Source organism: Strongylocentrotus purpuratus, unplaced genomic scaffold, assembly GCF_000002235.5.
Source record: "Strongylocentrotus purpuratus isolate Spur 01 unplaced genomic scaffold, Spur_5.0 spur5_scaffold_7, whole genome shotgun sequence".
NCBI classification, from domain to species: Eukaryota; Metazoa; Echinodermata; class Echinoidea; order Camarodonta; family Strongylocentrotidae; genus Strongylocentrotus; species Strongylocentrotus purpuratus.
This window is the reverse complement of record NW_022145613.1, coordinates 3,784,078-3,801,528: the sequence shown is the minus strand read 5'-3', so window position 1 is coordinate 3,801,528 and position 17,451 is coordinate 3,784,078. Positions and strand designations below refer to the sequence as shown.

At 36.5% G+C, this 17,451-nt stretch overlaps 2 protein-coding genes across 2 annotated transcripts; one reads left to right on the top strand and one right to left on the bottom strand.

Annotated features, from left to right (window-relative positions):
- Positions 1-2,899: 2,899 nt before the first annotated feature.
- LOC754497 (band 7 protein AGAP004871-like) lies at positions 2,900-6,832 on the bottom strand. The gene has a single exon (XM_030975037.1). The coding sequence runs from the start codon at positions 6,604-6,606 to the stop codon at positions 5,680-5,682; it is 927 nt and encodes a 308-aa protein (XP_030830897.1). The 5' UTR covers positions 6,607-6,832; the 3' UTR covers positions 2,900-5,679.
- Positions 6,833-11,969: 5,137 nt separating this feature from the next.
- LOC584143 (band 7 protein AGAP004871) lies at positions 11,970-16,871 on the top strand. The gene has a single exon (XM_011680044.2). It carries the CDS (start codon positions 12,193-12,195, stop codon positions 13,123-13,125), a length of 933 nt encoding a protein of 310 aa, XP_011678346.1. The 5' UTR covers positions 11,970-12,192; the 3' UTR covers positions 13,126-16,871.
- Positions 16,872-17,451: the final 580 nt, after the last annotated feature.

Below are 17,451 nucleotides of genomic sequence, written 5' to 3'. Positions count from 1 at the left end.
TTCAGTGCCTCAAGGTCTGCTTTACAACGGGGACCTGTATCAAGTGGATATCATAATGTACAAGGTTATATACATCATAAAAACAAACAGATAAATACATCAAAGAAATGGTAATTAAAGCATAAAATTGTACAATAAAAGTTGACAATTTCAGATAAAACTTTGTAATATAAAATAAATAATTTGGCTTTATTCATTGCGATATCATATAATAGACTGTTGTTGCCGTAGGTTGTTTTGGAATATATTTAATATTGGATATATTTGAGCATGCATTGGTAGTGAATTAAAAAGTTTGCTTGCAGTATATGAGAAGGAGCATTTTTAATATTCAGTTCTTGGTTTTGGTAGGTATAATTGGTAAGCCAGAAATGGTATTTCGAGGGCAAGAAGCGACATTATGTTTAGATACTGTATTGCGGGGCAAGGTTCAAAAGTGTTCTTTACTTAAAACGCTACTTTAATAAATGCGTATTGATAAGTCGTATTTGTCTAGTGCTTTGTATAGGTACGCATCAATAAAATGGAAAATGGATAATAAAAGGAGAAATATGATGGGAATAAAGATTATTTGAGCATCATACTAAAGGGGAAAAATTCTGTGTATTCCCATAATATTATCTACTTTTATTTATTCATCATCCATTTAATTGATGCTTACCTATACCATGGATCTACAAAGTAGGTCCATGCCTATACAAAGTACTTGGCAAATACGACTTATCAATATATTTTATTAAAGTAGTGTTTTAAGTAAAGAACACCTTGGAAGTATTAAGCCCATTAAGTCTCACCCCCCCCCCCCCCCGGATTCTACTTTGAAAGCCCAGAGCGCAGAGTACGTTCGACTATTGAGGGCGCACTGTTATCATAGTGGACGGGGGGGGGGGGGGGGGGGGGGGGCGCCTGGCCAGTTTCGCCATAATACTTGTAAAAATGCGCTGGCAGGAAAGCCAACACATATATATATGTAGTTAGTTACACTTAATGTATAACTTCAGTCTTTAGCATTCTGTAGATGCCTCATTCGGGGCCTCATTAATGTATTTGTAGAGGACAAAGGCAGCCAGTCTAGCTTTTACTTAAATTAACAATGCCTTTACTCATATGTGTAAATAGAATTTAAGTAGTTATTAATTTAAGTATGCACATATCGTCGCTGTTTTCACGAAGTGACGGTAGTGAAAAAAAATTGCATTCACTTTGCGTTACGATTTTCCTCACTACCGTCACTTCGCGAAAACAAGGACGATATATAACATGTTATGAGTTCAATAATTTCTTTATGTTTCTCTTCTTTGTCTGATATCAAATTATTAAATTGATATAAAGAATAGTTTCATTAATTCATTAATTCAAATAAAATTTACTTTTGCCGGTTACCGGGGGTGTGGTGTGGTTAATAATACACCAAAGAGGGAGACATAATTATATTGAACAGTGTTAAATGGACAAATTCAGACTGATTGTAAACTTCTCCAATATTCCAATGTGGGTGACATGAGAATAAATTGTCATTGGTTGCTCGCTGATGATTGCCATGCATGATGTACTCGTAGTATAATGGTATAATGCATCTCGCATGTAGGCTGGTAGACTCTTTTTAATATATCAGTCGCTTTTATGGTATTTATCACGAAAATGGCCAGGCTAGCGCGTTAACAAAATTTGCGCGGACGGGGGTGGGGGGGGGGGGGGGTCTTAGGTATCATTATTACAAGATGGATGAAATGCGAATAAACAATGTATGAATAAGGGGTAAGTGTGGGAGAGGTCGTGACATAACACTTTCACTACTTATGCTCCCTCTCTCTCTCTTTCTGCTTTTCTTTACGCTATTCGATGGAGGGGCACGCCCCACCCACAAATACCCTTAGTTTACGACTTTCAAAGCACTTATCACAATGCACTTCGTTTTCCACTGATAGCATTATTATGACCTTATATTTCATGTTTATTATGCCGTTTAACAAATTATGTTTATTTTAATGGAAAGATGCTTATTTGTAAATATCAAGACGGCGAAACAAATTACGCACACACTGTGTATGGGAATATTCCTTTTGTTTTAAGGAATGTTTGATATTACACGTAAAACGGTAGCTTCCTAGTACGGAGTTTATTCCTCCTTAAATTCTTCCTAACTTATACCGAAAATATATTTCAATGTAATTGTAAGTACAGAAATGCAAAGAGTCAATATCAGAAGGGAAACCAATTTATCGTGAGTTCATAAGATTCTTATTTAAACCGGCAAGGCAAGGTGTTCGCTATAAGGTCAGTGAATTGAAGGATTTTGTTTTAATGTGCGTGCGTGTGTGCGTGTGTATGTGTTCACCAAATAGGTTTATAAAGGCCAAGACGGTTATCAGTTTGCTTCAATAAGGGAGTTTACAGATACAATCTGCGCATGGGCAGATAAAGGTCATTTGTACCAAAAAGGTAAAACCCACAGAGGTGAATACTGGATATGCGCTCATGAAAGTTATGTAACATTGTTCATATGCACCAACGGTACATTCTATGATACGCAGGTGGAAGTATTCTTTTCAAGAAGGCAAACAGAAGGTATTCATGAAGCACATCTAGGTCTTTGGCAGTTATTATTCTAATATGCTCAAAGTGGAACTTCTCCATTTGTAAAAGATCTGTGGATATTTGGGGTCATTTGTACCATGTGCTATCTGTAAACTCCCTTATTAGCCCATTAGAGGTCAAGAAAGAAAATTCAAGAATCTACGTCTTCCTTTAAGTTTGTTTATCAACACTGTGCATCATCTTTAATAACCGAGTGATGCAGCGGATCAAATATCCATAGTAACCACTAATTGTTACCACCCATCCAAAACAAATCCCCTTCTGTATTATAAAGAAACAATGAAACAAGAATACAAAATTGTAGAACTACAATTGTGATTATATTTTCATATATAATTGCAAACATATATTTTTAGCAATTGTATAGAATTGAAAATGAGCCATAATCATTCTCCGTCACGACTATCGAATGTCCAATTTCACAAAATTAAAAGAAGTTTCTGTAAATAGATTATTTATACATACATTGCACTTTATAAGATAGTGTTGGTTTGTAAAGCATATTTAAATTGAATTTGCTCTTTTTAAAATGATTGATGTTCCAATGGAAAATTCCAAATTCTGGTCCGTTCGAACATGGGTAAATAAACCTACCATGAAAAGAAATGCCCCTTATAATTTACATATATATTATCTATTTACAATAACATTTGATATAGTGTAATTTTCGGCTGCCAATACTGATAGCCGATAAGTAAAATTTCAGTTTATTAAAAGGTAACGCACCCTGTCATGATTTAACGAGTTCTGCGGTAACCAAACCTTACTTTGAAAGAAGCAAAATTACATGTAAACGCTCTTCTAACCGTATAACATCATCGGTGTGATGAGGTAAAAGTTTAAAATATATACAAATTACAAATGCCATATAATATCACACTAAACAAGTATAATTAGCACACGAAGTATTGTGAAATGTTCTAAAAACCAATAACAGTGAATAAAAACGAACGATAAATCTACTTTTAAATAATCTATGAGCCAAATAATTTATCAATTATTTTTTAATCGGGTTTGATGAGATCGAAAAATACATTAAATATAGAAAATATCGTTTGCATATTAAAATCACCACACATAAATAAGTTGTTACACGATGCAATTGCTTTACAATAAATAATGACGATACGCTATATACCCAAGTAACTTGAGGGCGCTACCTGCAAGTTTATTGATTATTCATGACACTAAACCAAACAAACCGTGGAAGGTCCCTTTGAGGTTTAACCTTGTCCAATACAACGGGATGAAGAATATATACACTGAAGGTGACAAGTAACAATAGTAGTAGGTCCATGGTATAATGTATCATAGACCTAGTGTAAGAAATTTTAATTAGCAAAGTAAATGCTATTGTGCTTTTTATTCAATCATTTTTAGTTACCAGGTGGAATAGAACAACCTGATCTGTACGGAGGTTGTTTTTCATAGGGGTCCACCCGTAAAGGTCGTTTAAAGGGGATGTTCAACCTGATAATAAGTTCGTTTTAATAGAAGCATAACAATGAGAGAAACATATCATTGAAAGGTCGATTGAAAATAAGAAACTTCTGAATACTTAAAGATGCGATCAATCAAACACAAATTGGCAACTCCGTGACGTATCTTGCGAGCTCCTCTCCCATTTGCGGTGTACTAATTAACTTCAGAAATGTATGAGAAGTATTGTAATCAAGTACATTCAGCCTTTGTTGAAGAAAAAAACTTATTGTAGATATTGATTAGTCTACGGTATTCAAGCGTAATCTTGCACAAAATTAATTAGGGAAAGCAAATTACGAGAGTTTAACTTGAAATTACTGTATAATCTATTGCCAGTAAGAAGTAATCTTTTCAAATGAGGAATATCCAATGATGATGTATGCCCAAAATGTAATATAAAAGAGGATATAAATCACGCGTTTATCGAATGCAAAGTAATAATTGAGCCCTTCATTAAACAACTGAAAGAAATATTACGAGATATATACAAAGTACAGATACTCACGTTCAGTATCCAACACCTGCTCAAAATAGATTGTGAAAGTCATTGTACTTTATTCTTTACAATCTCATTTTGACCATTTATAAATTGATTGTTAATCGAAATATAACTGGGATAGACAAGAGAAAAGCTGTTTCTAAACAAATTTTCCACAGGGAAATTATAAAAAGATTGGAAAGTAAATCAAACATAAATATGACCAAAAAACTCTTAGGTGTAATTTAAGTAGAAAAAAAGAAGAGAGGGAAACAAAGCTATCAGTATAATTTTTATGTTAATGATGATTCAATTGCTTTGCAAAGCAAAACTTAATTTCAATTCTTTGTTATGACAATAATGATGTTTTTGTGATTACGTCAATTTGTTTTGTAGTTTTGTATCTTTAAATGTAACCATGTATATATAATTGATAAATCCTCTGATGAGGCAAAGAAGAAAAAAGTACATTCAGCCTATTTATAATTTATAATTATTACCAATGTCTTTTATACAACCTCTGCATGAAAAAAAAATCTCGTCATCAATAACTAAGCAAACGAAAGTTTACCAATCGTTAGGCAGGTATTATCAAATGTTAACATGCAGAGCAAGATTCGTTTGATTACGTGATAATATTTTTTTAAAACTTGATATTTTAGTATTTTACGATTTTCATGACTCGAGTAATCATTACAGATTTTAAACTAAATATTGCATGTAGGTCCATCACAACTATACAATAGCTGCATTTAGACTGCACCCCAAAATCGTCGATCATTCGCACATTCCGGTGTTTCGCCGACGGCAAATACGACGAAAAATCGAAATCGAAAAATCCACCTTTTTACCCACCCCGGCCCCTGGATCGACGATCCTGATTGCCCAATACCCTCGACTCGGAGCAGGTCCATGGCAGTATGAAACGTTACAAATGCATATTACATGAAACGATCAGAATATGGGAATATGTTGAATAGTATACCTCATTAGAAAAGTGATTTGAGTAAAACAGTTCTGGAAACTGAAAATCAACTCCTTCAGAAGTGAACTTTCTCCCGTAGTATCTGATTAAGAATACCATCGATGGTTCTGAGTGGTTGTGTGAACATTATGATCTTCTACTTCATGATGCCTTTGAGAAGATCGATAGGAAGTGGAAAGATGATGGTGGAGTTCTTCTCTGCTGAGATGGTGTTGAGAGTCTGCAGGTACCTCAGCTGAAGGGCCGCTGGGGATTCTGCCATAGTATCTGCAGCTTCCTTCAGGGCACGAGCAGCATTCTTTTCTCCTTCAGCAGCTATCACCTTGGCCCTGGCCTCTCTGGAAGCTTCAGCCTCAGCAGCCATGGCTCTCTGGAGCTGGACAGGCAAACGAACATCCTTGATCTCAACGCGCTCTACTTGAATACCCCAGGGGTCGGTGTCATTGTCTAGGGTGGACTGCATGTAATGACTGATGCCTTCACGTTCGGCCAGGATCTCGGCCAGGTTCTTGGTGCCCAGGACATTACGCAGCGTGGTCTGGGCCAAGAGTCTAGTAGATCTGCCTGCATCTTCCACATTGGCGATGCTGATGGTAGCATTCTTGACACGGTAGAAAACCACAGCATCCACGGAGATGGTCAGACTGTCCCTGGTCAGAATCTCTTGAGGAGGAATATCAAACGAAATGGTACGAAGATCTACCTTGGTGTAATCCTCGATGCAAGGCAGGATGATAAAGAGTCCTGGACCTTTAGCACCGCCGGACAGGAGACGCCCAAGTCTGAAGATAACTGCTCTTTCGTACTCCTGTACCACTTTTATGCAGACAAACAGTGAGAAAGGCACCGTGCAGATCAGAAGAAGCCATGAAAGAACTGTGAGTATCATTCCACAGCATCCCATGCCTTCTTCTGATGCTGAGTTGCTGGATCCAATCACTTCACGTTGAGATGATAACGGCTCGCCACCAAAATCATCTTTACCTCTCGACGCCATCGTCACAGTTTCTTGGTTTAAACAAAAATGTACGTTATTTTCTGCTTTGTGCACACTGTAAGGCATATGATGTGGATTGCACGACTCGAGACGTATCTACGCTGTCCTCTCTATTATTGTGCGAAGTGCAGAGAGATTAAATCTTAGGACGGTGTTAACGATGATAACAGACAGTAAAACGAGTAAAATATCCTGTGGTAAAGCACGTCTACCAACGATAAGCGAGTACATGTACAGCATTAATACGACCACGGCTATACGTGCACTGAGCACCAATGTTCGCTGGAAGGCTGTAGGCAGGATGATAGCATATTAGACACACGTGACCGCGTCACGACGAGCAGGATAACCTTTGTCCTGGAAGAAAGATTCATATTATTTGAATACATTAAGGCATGTTGCCAATAGTAACCCGCAGAGTAGAGCAGTCGGTGTTATGCAGTGCTCTCTGATTATTGATGTCGCGGTCATCTTTGGACTAGCATGGCAGACTGGTGGATTAAATTTATCTTTCACACACTTAAATATTATTATTTGGCGTATTTCACCTACATCATGTGCATGTACCTGGGAGGAACAATGAACTCGGGTTAAAGGCCCTATGAAGTGTAATGACATAACAGATATATTCTATATATTCAATCCAACTTTGGTGGTATAAAGGTTATAATGAATTGTAAATATAATATTAAAAGACGTAAGTTTTCTGGAAAACACGATGCCTCATTTGTACTATAATTTAATTATGACCTTTTTCTTGTTTAAAAGCTACTACTACTCAAGAAAGGTTCGATCAGGTACTTTTGATAGCTATCGTAGAGAAATGATTTGAATAAAATTGTAATGTATAAAGGGAAATGCTTCTTTTTTTTTTTTATAGGAATCGGATAAATTCTGACATTTTGTTTGGTGGGGATTTAATGGATGGCAAAGGTTTTATACCAGTTGATGAGTTAGGTGCGAAAATAGTATTTGAAGAGCGATTCAATCACTTGGAAATTTAGTACTGGCAGATGCGAATGTCGAACATAGAGAGTATATGAAATTGAGATCCACAACTCTTGTATATAATGATATGAAATTGGTTGATGATATGATTTCAGTAAGACAATTGACACTTCAAATAATATATCATGAGTTGATTAAAATAAAAATCGAAGAATCTAGAGCGGAGGAGTTTTGGCGTAATGATTTATGAATTGAATCTATACATGTATGGTCAGATGTTTGGATATTTAATTTAAAAAGTATAAAAGACAGTTTATTTGATCCATTTTAATTTTAAATTCACCTTTTTTGGTGATACCAAATAATTTGTTTAAATGGAAATTAAATGCCACTGAACAATGTAATTATTGTAATCAACCAGGTGATTGTATGCATATGTTCTTTTCTCGTAAAGAAGTCACGACGTTTTGGAAAGAAGTTTAAAAGAATATAAAGAAATATGTTATGTTTAATTTGTTTGGTATTGAATTTAATTAAAAGAAGAAAAAAAATGTTGATATTATTCTGAATTATGCACTTTTTACCATTTACAAAAGCCGCGGAAAAGAATTTAAAAGAAAAGAACAAAACAGAGACTTCTTCATATTTTGTTTTACCTCTTAAATTATCGTTAACAGATAGAAGAAAGTATTTCATGTAGAAAACCTTGTATATCCCTCCAGTAATGGAGGCAAATGCTGAAAATGTGAAGATGTATATATTATTATGAGGAAATAAAGAAGACCAGAAATGGTTATTTTACCAACAAAAAAATGAATAAAAAATATTCAATTCAACTTCATTTTACCAAAGCAATTGAAAAATAACATATATACATATAATATAATATAATATAATAGAACAGAATAGAATAGAATAGAATAGAATGTATTGACTCTTACGGCCCCTTTCTGGGGTATGAGAGTACAACACATTTACATATCAAGAAGAAAAAAACAACTTAATGATTGTCCTAATTATCTAACAAATTATAAGTTTCATTTTTGTACATAGTAAGTGAGATGTGATTGGATTCTTTAGAATGATTTATGCACTGTCTGCCAGACTAACAAAATACGGCATATATAATATTGTTCCTAGACAGATAAACCTTATACAGAGAACTATATTTCGGTACAACAATATAAAAGTTGCTTGATATAGGTAGCAGCCAGAAGGAAAGTGACCCTTTTAAGTGGCCGACCAAAAGAATATATATTTATAATTACAAGATCTATGTAAGTTCCAGATTTGGAAATTAATCCTCTTAGAAAGAAATACAATGCAAAAGGAAATAAGAGAATAAGGTTGCGGAGCTTAGATCAAAGTTCCCCAATGCTGTCCTCCCTTTTGAAATTTCAACATAAGTTAAAACATTGCCTCCCCGAGAATCGAACCCGGTCATCTGGCTTAGAACGCCTTTGCCTTAAAGGGAAAATCCAACCCAACTAAACGACTACTCTAAAACAAAGCAGAAAAATCAGAGAAGCAAACTGATGAAAGTTTCAATTAAATCTGACTAAATATAAGAAAGTTATGAATTTTTGAAATGAAATTTATGAAATTTTGTTCAAATTGGCTAAAGCGGTAATGTCAAACATGTAGTGCCAGACTACTTTCCCATCTGTTCCAACATTTAAAATGACTAAAATTAAATTTGTCAAAAGTTCATTGCTCAGGAGGGTCTATTCTTTTCAGAGGACCTATAATATTATGCTATCCATAATATATTTGAGTAGTGCCCTAATGTGATCTTACATGTTTTCAAGCTTTCATAACTTCCTTACTATTGGTCCAATTCATTTCAAATTTTGGCCATTCTGTTGTTATTTTTCTGCTTTCATACAAATCAACTTATAACAAGGGTTAAATTGCCCTTTAATCACTAGTCCATTGAGACGGACCTTTTATGGTTTCGTCAACACCAGATTCAGTTGACCTACAGATTTACAATAGTGTTAATCAACTTTCATTTAATTAAAGATAAACTTGAGTTTTGGTAAAAAAAAAGAAAATGAATTCTCACAGAATCTAACGAAACTTACACTGAATGTTCAACATTACAAATAAATGTCATGTGCCAAACAATTTCGGAAGAAAATGTATACTGGCTGAGTAATGAGCATAGAAAGATAAGGAAATCAGGGTAGTACTAGCCCCGACACCATGTGTGTTGTCCCATATACATCTATCTGTGTAAGTGATTGTTACTTTACCAAGACTCTGCCAAATTTATGATGACTCTAGAACCTTGCATTATACACCATTACTTACATGCTATATGATCAACTTTTCTGATCCATTCCACACCTTTTCTTTCACAATGCAATCGCATTACCAGTACTCAAGTTTATCTTTAATTTCTTTGTTGGGGGCAAATGTTTACATATTGTAAAGAAATCGGTTTTTATTTCGTAGGAGGTATAGTTTGAACAGCTGGAGGTAGCGTTCTCGCTAAAATATATTTACTTGTCTAGGCTAAGCATGTAATCTAATATATTCAATCATTATTTAGTATTAATTTATAAGAGAAGGTGTAACTAATCAATGTTTCATGCTATACCGCAGAATCTACTATGTACTCTAACATTTTAGCATGGGGCAACTACTTCTAGTCCTAGAGAGTAATGTAAACCTACCTTTCATTTAAAGGCCCACTGCACTACTGGTAGCTACTTGCGCCCTCTATATAACAAACAATGCCTAATCGGTGACCATTAGTCCCCCATGATCCTCTTTTTCTTATGTTAACTGAGAGCTGAGTTAATTAGATAACCACCTGTCCAGTGACCTTGCAGAGTAGTCTAATCCATCCTGTAAACTACGGCAGATAAGCTTTAAGGGTTTCAGATCCCAGGGGTAGTTGCCCCATGCTAAAATGTTAGAATACAAAATGTTAGAATACATAGCATGAAGCATTGATTACCACCCTAGCCCCCCTCCCCCCCCCCCCCCCCCGGCGGTCCCACACTATGCTCCGTTGCCTCCTGACGGTAACTTTGTCTCAGATTCTCAAACAAAATCCTGGATTTAGCTCACGCTGCAGTGAAATCGGAACCCCATGACTTTTACAAGCCGATCGCCTGTCTGATTATCAAGATACTATGACTGGAAATCGAAATCAAATTTTGCGTTTTCCTAACGGTTTTCATGAGACTACAGTCTTTTAGGGAAAACGAGTATGGTAATACCGATCACTCAAAGATTATTAATTTTTTGAGGCACTTCTTGATCATTTTGAAGCGTAATTTTTTTAGGGCTTCAATATTACACCATATCACAGACACTGATAATACGTAGGGCCGTGCATCTCAGATTTAACATTGTTAAACGATGCCTTTAAGCATACCTTTGGACGTGCTTAAAAGTATAAACGAATACAAAAAAGTTGATATAAAATATGGACATGCTATCGTGTCATCCAGAGCAGTGCTATTTAATATAGAATATAGATTTAGCATTTTAATTCACACCTAAATTGGTCAGTGGAGGCTTACTAGTAGGCTAAATTAAATAATGAGTGACCGTATGACGAGTAAACAGGCCGATTGTCGTTTCCATGGTCTGTGCAATATTTATTGACACTATAGACATAACCTACTGGTATTTGTAAATATTTAATTAAGCGGGACTGCACTACTTAATATTGTAGCTACATGCGCCCTATATAGCAAACAATGCCTAAGCGGTACCCGTTGGTCCCCCATGGTCCCCCTTTTTAATTGAGAGCTGGTTTGATGAGATAACCACCTGTCTGTGACGCAGGGGGGGGGGGGGTCTAATCTCTCCTGGCCAAACTAGTGCAGATGGGCTTTAAAGGTTAAATGAACCCCGGGAGACTATCGCCGTATTAATTTGATTGCGTATTTTGTCAGAGATTTCCAGATTGCAAAATGCAGATTAGACCTACCGTGCACAGGCGTAGGTTGGCGGGGGGGGGGGCCGGGGGGGGGGGGGGGGGTGAAATGTCCCCGTTGATCCGGACCCCAATTAAAACAGAAAACGTAGGCCTATAACTGACAATCACCCCTCCCCCCCCCCCCCCCCCCCCCCCTCGAGGACGATTACCTCTGACATTTTCACCTCTGACATTTTTACACCGAGCCATTATGTACAACATCCAGACTTGCCTATGAAAACATTTCCAATCTTTATTTGTAGGTGAGGCTGAAATTGCAGACTAATATTGTATTCCGAAACCAAGGGCAATGCACACAAAAAGTGAGATGTCGTACCGTGGTAAAGAACTTACAAAGATAGCCTTCTCTTTCTAAAACATGCGCAAACTATATATAGCCTTTACGTATATTTGTTAAAGTAAGCTCTCTCTTCAATGGTCTAGCCTTGCTTTGTTGTTGTTCGTCGCTTCGTGTCATACGGGTATTCGTACTCCGGATGCAATACCGGTATACCCATACGGTATAATTATACTCTACCTCCTAACCGTACTCCTGTACTATCGAAAAAGTTAGCTGAGCTGAGAGATGAGGCTGGGATATCGTGAGCGGATGAACACATTTCAACCCACATAATCCGTCGTAACTTGAGGTCCTACATTTTTTCTTCAAAATATTGAAGAAATCCTAGATCTTACTCTAGTCTTAGCTGTTTTATTGTGGTAGAAAGCAGTGTGCCTTCTACACAATACAAGAATTATCTGATCATATGAGCAATAATCGTGTGAATCCAGATAGCTCGAGTCAACTTGAACTGATGGCGCAGAACAGGAGCTCGACAGAGAACAACGGGCGCGGGCAATGGGAGGCTCAGCAGGATCACGACGAACAGGGTATTATTGGGGCTAACACGACACAACAAAGCACTGGTTGCTGTGGAATTTTACTGATGTTTATCTCTATGCTAGTTGTGATCTGCACGCTGCCATTTTCACTATTTGTCTGCATAAAAGTGGTGCAGGAGTACGAAAGAGCAGTTATCTTCAGACTTGGGCGTCTCTTGTCTGGCGGTGCTAAAGGGCCAGGACTGTTCTTCATCCTGCCTTGTATTGAAGATTATCGCAAGGTGGATCTTCGTACCATTTCGTTTGATATTCCTCCTCAAGAGATTCTGACCAGGGATAGTCTGACCATCTCCGTGGATGCAGTGGTTTTCTACCGTGTCAAGAATGCTACCGTCAGCATCGCCAATGTGGAAGATGCAGGCAGATCGACCAAACTCCTGGCTCAGACAACACTTCGGAATGTCCTGGGCACCAAGAACCTGGCCGAGATCCTAGCAGAACGTGAAGGCATCAGTCATTACATGCAGTCTACCCTAGACAATGACACCGACCCCTGGGGTATCCAAGTAGAGCGCGTAGAGATCAAGGATGTTCGTTTGCCTGTCCAGCTCCAGAGAGCTATGGCTGCTGAAGCTGAAGCTTCCAGAGAGGCCAGGGCTAAGGTGATAGCTGCTGAAGGAGAACAGAATGCTGCTCGTGCCCTGAAGGAAGCTGCAGATACTATTGGAGAGTCCCCATGTGCCCTTCAGCTGAGGTACCTGCAGACTCTCAACACCATCGCAGCAGAGAAGAACTCCACCATCATCTTTCCACTTCCTATTGATCTCCTCAATGCCGTTGGTGCCATGAAGAAGTAGATCTAATCTAACTTGTCAATTTACTATCTATACTTGTAAAACCAGGAACTTACCCCACCTGAAACTTCTTTAAATTGTGCATGACGGCCATTTTCAAGACAAGAAATTTTGCAACTTGCAAAAGTTCATTGATATCCTGGCTGTATGAAACTTGATATATATTCCAGACCATTTGCCAAATAGATGATGATTTCGGGATTGCAACAGTTTCTTGTTACTCGTTACAATGTGTGTGTATACATGTACATGTACATGTACATGTACTAATGAATGGGAAGAATTGTAACAGCTGTCAAAACATTATTTTGTTTAATTGGAAAATATCAATTTCTCGCACAAAGAAATGTAAGCCCTTGAATTTCCTCAGAATTTAGGATATTGTTGACAATCTGGAATTTATTTTCTACAAGTATGTGTCCGAACTTGTTCCCATATCATAGTGAAAACAGGTCATGCATACAGTATTCAAGTATTACATTCAACACATTTGACTTAATCTAAATTGGCAGGTAATGTGTTATGTATTAATTACTGTTGGCCTCTATTCTGCTACGGTTAATTGTTTTGTGCATCTGGCACCATGTATGAAGTTCTTGCATCCTTCAACCACTTTTAAATTCCGTTGTGAATTTATTTTAGAGGTACCTGTAAACAATACAATGTAGCAGGTGCATGCACATGCTCCTAATGCATATTATGGCTTTTTCTGCCGTCAACATGTGTACACACATATCTTGGTAATTGGTACCAGCATTTTCACTTGCCAAGAAAATTGCTAGAGTACATGGCATTTATGTATAAGAAATTTTCAGTTTCATAATTTGTTTTAGTCGATGTGCGTACACGATCCTGCTTTCAAATGTGCTGTCTGTATGGATAGGAATACATTTGTATTTTCGTAGCTATAGTTTAAACATGATGCTACTCAGTATCGATGTTAACATGTAACCTGTAGTAACATTGAAGAGAACTAGATACTACATGTACATGTACTAGGTTCCAAGGGCAAATGGACGTGACTTACTTTCCAAAAGTCATTTTCTCCCAAAGTATCAAAAGTCACCTTTCTCACATTAGTGCCCGAGGCGAATCACTTCTTAACACCCCATTTACATTAATATCAAACAGACGGATAACCGTTATTTTCCACACACTAACCAAGCCACACCAGAGAATAAAATATTGGTTCTTGGGATGATTTAAGCCTCTTGGATGTGGATGTGTACATGGAAAAGAATTGTTGTATTTATTCCATTTTACATGTATTTAGACTTGAGAGTGCAGTTGCAGTGTGAGTGTAGTATAGGTAATAGTATTACATGTCGGTATAATCGTTATGTTACGGGTGAGCACGTACTTGTAAACCCATTCAAGCACAAAACTGTAATGTACCTCAAAAAGAAGAAGAATACAAAACAATGAATAAACTGTAAGTGTGAAATGAATGGCTAGAGCAGTGTTGTGACAGAGGAAATACAGGGATGTGTGCATAGGTGGCCCTTATGGGTACTACCTAATAATATTCATAAATATATAATATACATAATGTACCCAGGATCAATTAATGTGAAACACAGCATGTTTACAATTTGGTGTTGTTGCTGCTGTAATGTTTTTGAGTGTTTTATCTACTTGTGTCTGAATGTATAACTGTAGTGTTTGGGAGTTGCTCCTCTTACTCTGTCTTGGGCAACCAGTTGTTGACAATATAATTGTTTTACCTAAAGTTAGCAATTGGAATAAATCACTTGAAATGTTTTAATTATTCTACAGCTGACATGTTTTGATTGCGATTTTAAAGTTATAATTTGACTCTGTATTCATATAATTGTTTTATAAATGCTAATGGTATTGATAAAATGTGTGGAGTGCCAAGTATCAATATTTGAATGTATAAAAGGAAACTGTGTTGCTCTCTCTAGAGAAAAAAAAGGGGGTGAATTTTCACCCTTTTATCACTCCCCCAGGAGTTGCGTCAGTGATCACTTGCTAAGGAGTGTATAACGATTGATTTTCGAGTGCTCTGTAACAAGAAAAGGGTTAATTTCACTCTATTTTCATTTTCATTCCACTCTCCAGAGGAGTCATGGCAGTGATAACAATTATAAGATTCATTACATCATATCATTGGACTATAAAGTTAAGACTCGGGTATACCTTGATTGAGGCTTGGACTGCTTTTATGAAAAATGTGCTATCTTGTAAAATAGTCATGAAGATTACAATTATTTATATTAATATATTCAATCAATGTTTAGACATTCCATTCTTAGTATTAAACTTGAAATGGTTAAAAATACAGTGGGAAAATTAATTTTTTAAAATTTTATTTGAGTGTGAATTATGTACCACCCTGGAAAGAAAATACATATTGTAGTGCAAATATACTTCACATTCCTTATCTCATAACACAAGGATAAGTGAACCAACGTGGTTTAGCATGCGTCCTATCTGAATGGGACTTATCAATTAATTCAAAGAATTTAAATTTACATTGTAATTACTTCGTGCAGTCTCTCTGTGTTTTTTTTAATTTTTTAGTTTGTGTTATTCGTTCCCATATACGGGTGTCTCTGGACAGTTTTATTTATTCCCTGTTTGATATATGCTCTTTTATGTTACTGTAAAATGTTAGTAGTATCCATTTCCAGTTTTTCCACACACTCTGTACTATCATACATAAACTGACCGTACTGTACATGTAGTAAGCTTTGGTTGCATTGAAGTACTAGTTTGTCCACGAATATGTAACCCCAACCCAACATGTTATTTATGCATTAGAATTTAGACATTTCTTTGCTTTGGTGTATATTTAATTCTTACCGTTTTGAATTTTACCTCTTTTGTATCTCCCTCCTGGTAAATTGTACACAGAAATCAGTGTACATACATGCACAGTACTTGTCTTCTTTGGCTTTATATGGCAATTGAGTAAAAAATTACCATTGATTGACTATACAGTATATGTATATAATGCAGCATTCTGTGTTCAAGCCAGGTACTTGTATGAAATTGCTGTTATCTCAGGGTATTGCAAATGTTTGGGGGAGACCATAGATTTGATAATGGTCATGGAGTTCCTTTAAAAAAATTCTGGTATCAGACTTTCAGTACTTATGGGGAATTTTGAAAGAGAACTCATCAAAGTTCTAACCAAACACTATGTTTGATTGTTTGTCCAAATTTTGTTTTATTGTCATCAAATTCATTAACTACTCCAGCAATGTCTGTGTCGATGATTAATTTATGGAATGAATGACAAAAAATTCACTGGTGTATATCAAAGTTGAACCACATCTTTGCAGTGAGGTACCTTGAGCGTTTCATTCAGATTTAAAGATAAAAAACATCCAGTGTAACCTTCTTTGTTTTAGTAATAGCGCCATCTCGAGTTGTGGAAAGGAGCACTCTCAATGAGTTTGGATATTTCTACTTCTATTGAGTACATAAGAAATATGTAATTTCTATTTCATCTTGCTAAATTTTATATAAATTTGTACATTTAACTTTTCGCTATGATGGATTTCAACAATAACATTTATGAGTTATCAGTTAGAGAAATTAGAAACATTTGATAATTTCCATGCTCCTTCTTGCAAATGCAATATTGAATTGTCTTACAGATAATAATATAACCTGGAAACAATTATTTTAGTGTGCTTTTAAATTTGTGATCATTAGAATGTTACTTCTGCGTTTCGGTTATTAAACAATTGCAGAGTTAGTTTCTGTCTTTCAACAAAATATAGCGATGTTGTTCTTTTGTTTTATTTTATCTAATTTTGACCTCTCAGGGCTAACATGCTCATGATTGATCCAGTCATGGGGGGGGGGGAGTGAGAAAGAGAGGGGGCAAAGAGAGAGAGAGAGAGAGAGAGAGAGAGAGAGAGAGAGAGAGGGAGAGAGAGAGAGGGAGAGAGAGAGAGTGCGAGAAATGTGTAGAGTGAGAGAGAGAGAGAGAGAGAGAGAGAGAGATGGAGAGCGATAGGGTGAGAGAGAGAGAGAGAGAGTGAGTGCGAGAAAGATGAGTTTAGAGGCAGAGCAAAAGGATGAGAGAGAGAGATAGAGATAAAGAGTAATATAAGTAAATGAAAGTAGTTGAAAAGACAGCTTTCAAAAATCACATTTTCAACTGATGAAAAGGTTAAATTCCAACGGCATTTGAAAGATAATCCTAACATAGAACTTCCCTAAAAAAAGGTGGGGCTTGAAAATGTCTGAAAATAACGACTATTAGTTGTCAAATCGACTTAGGAGCTATAGAGCCAATAAGTTATAGTCTTGATTTCAGACCATTGTACCGAATGGCCATACGTTTTATGACGC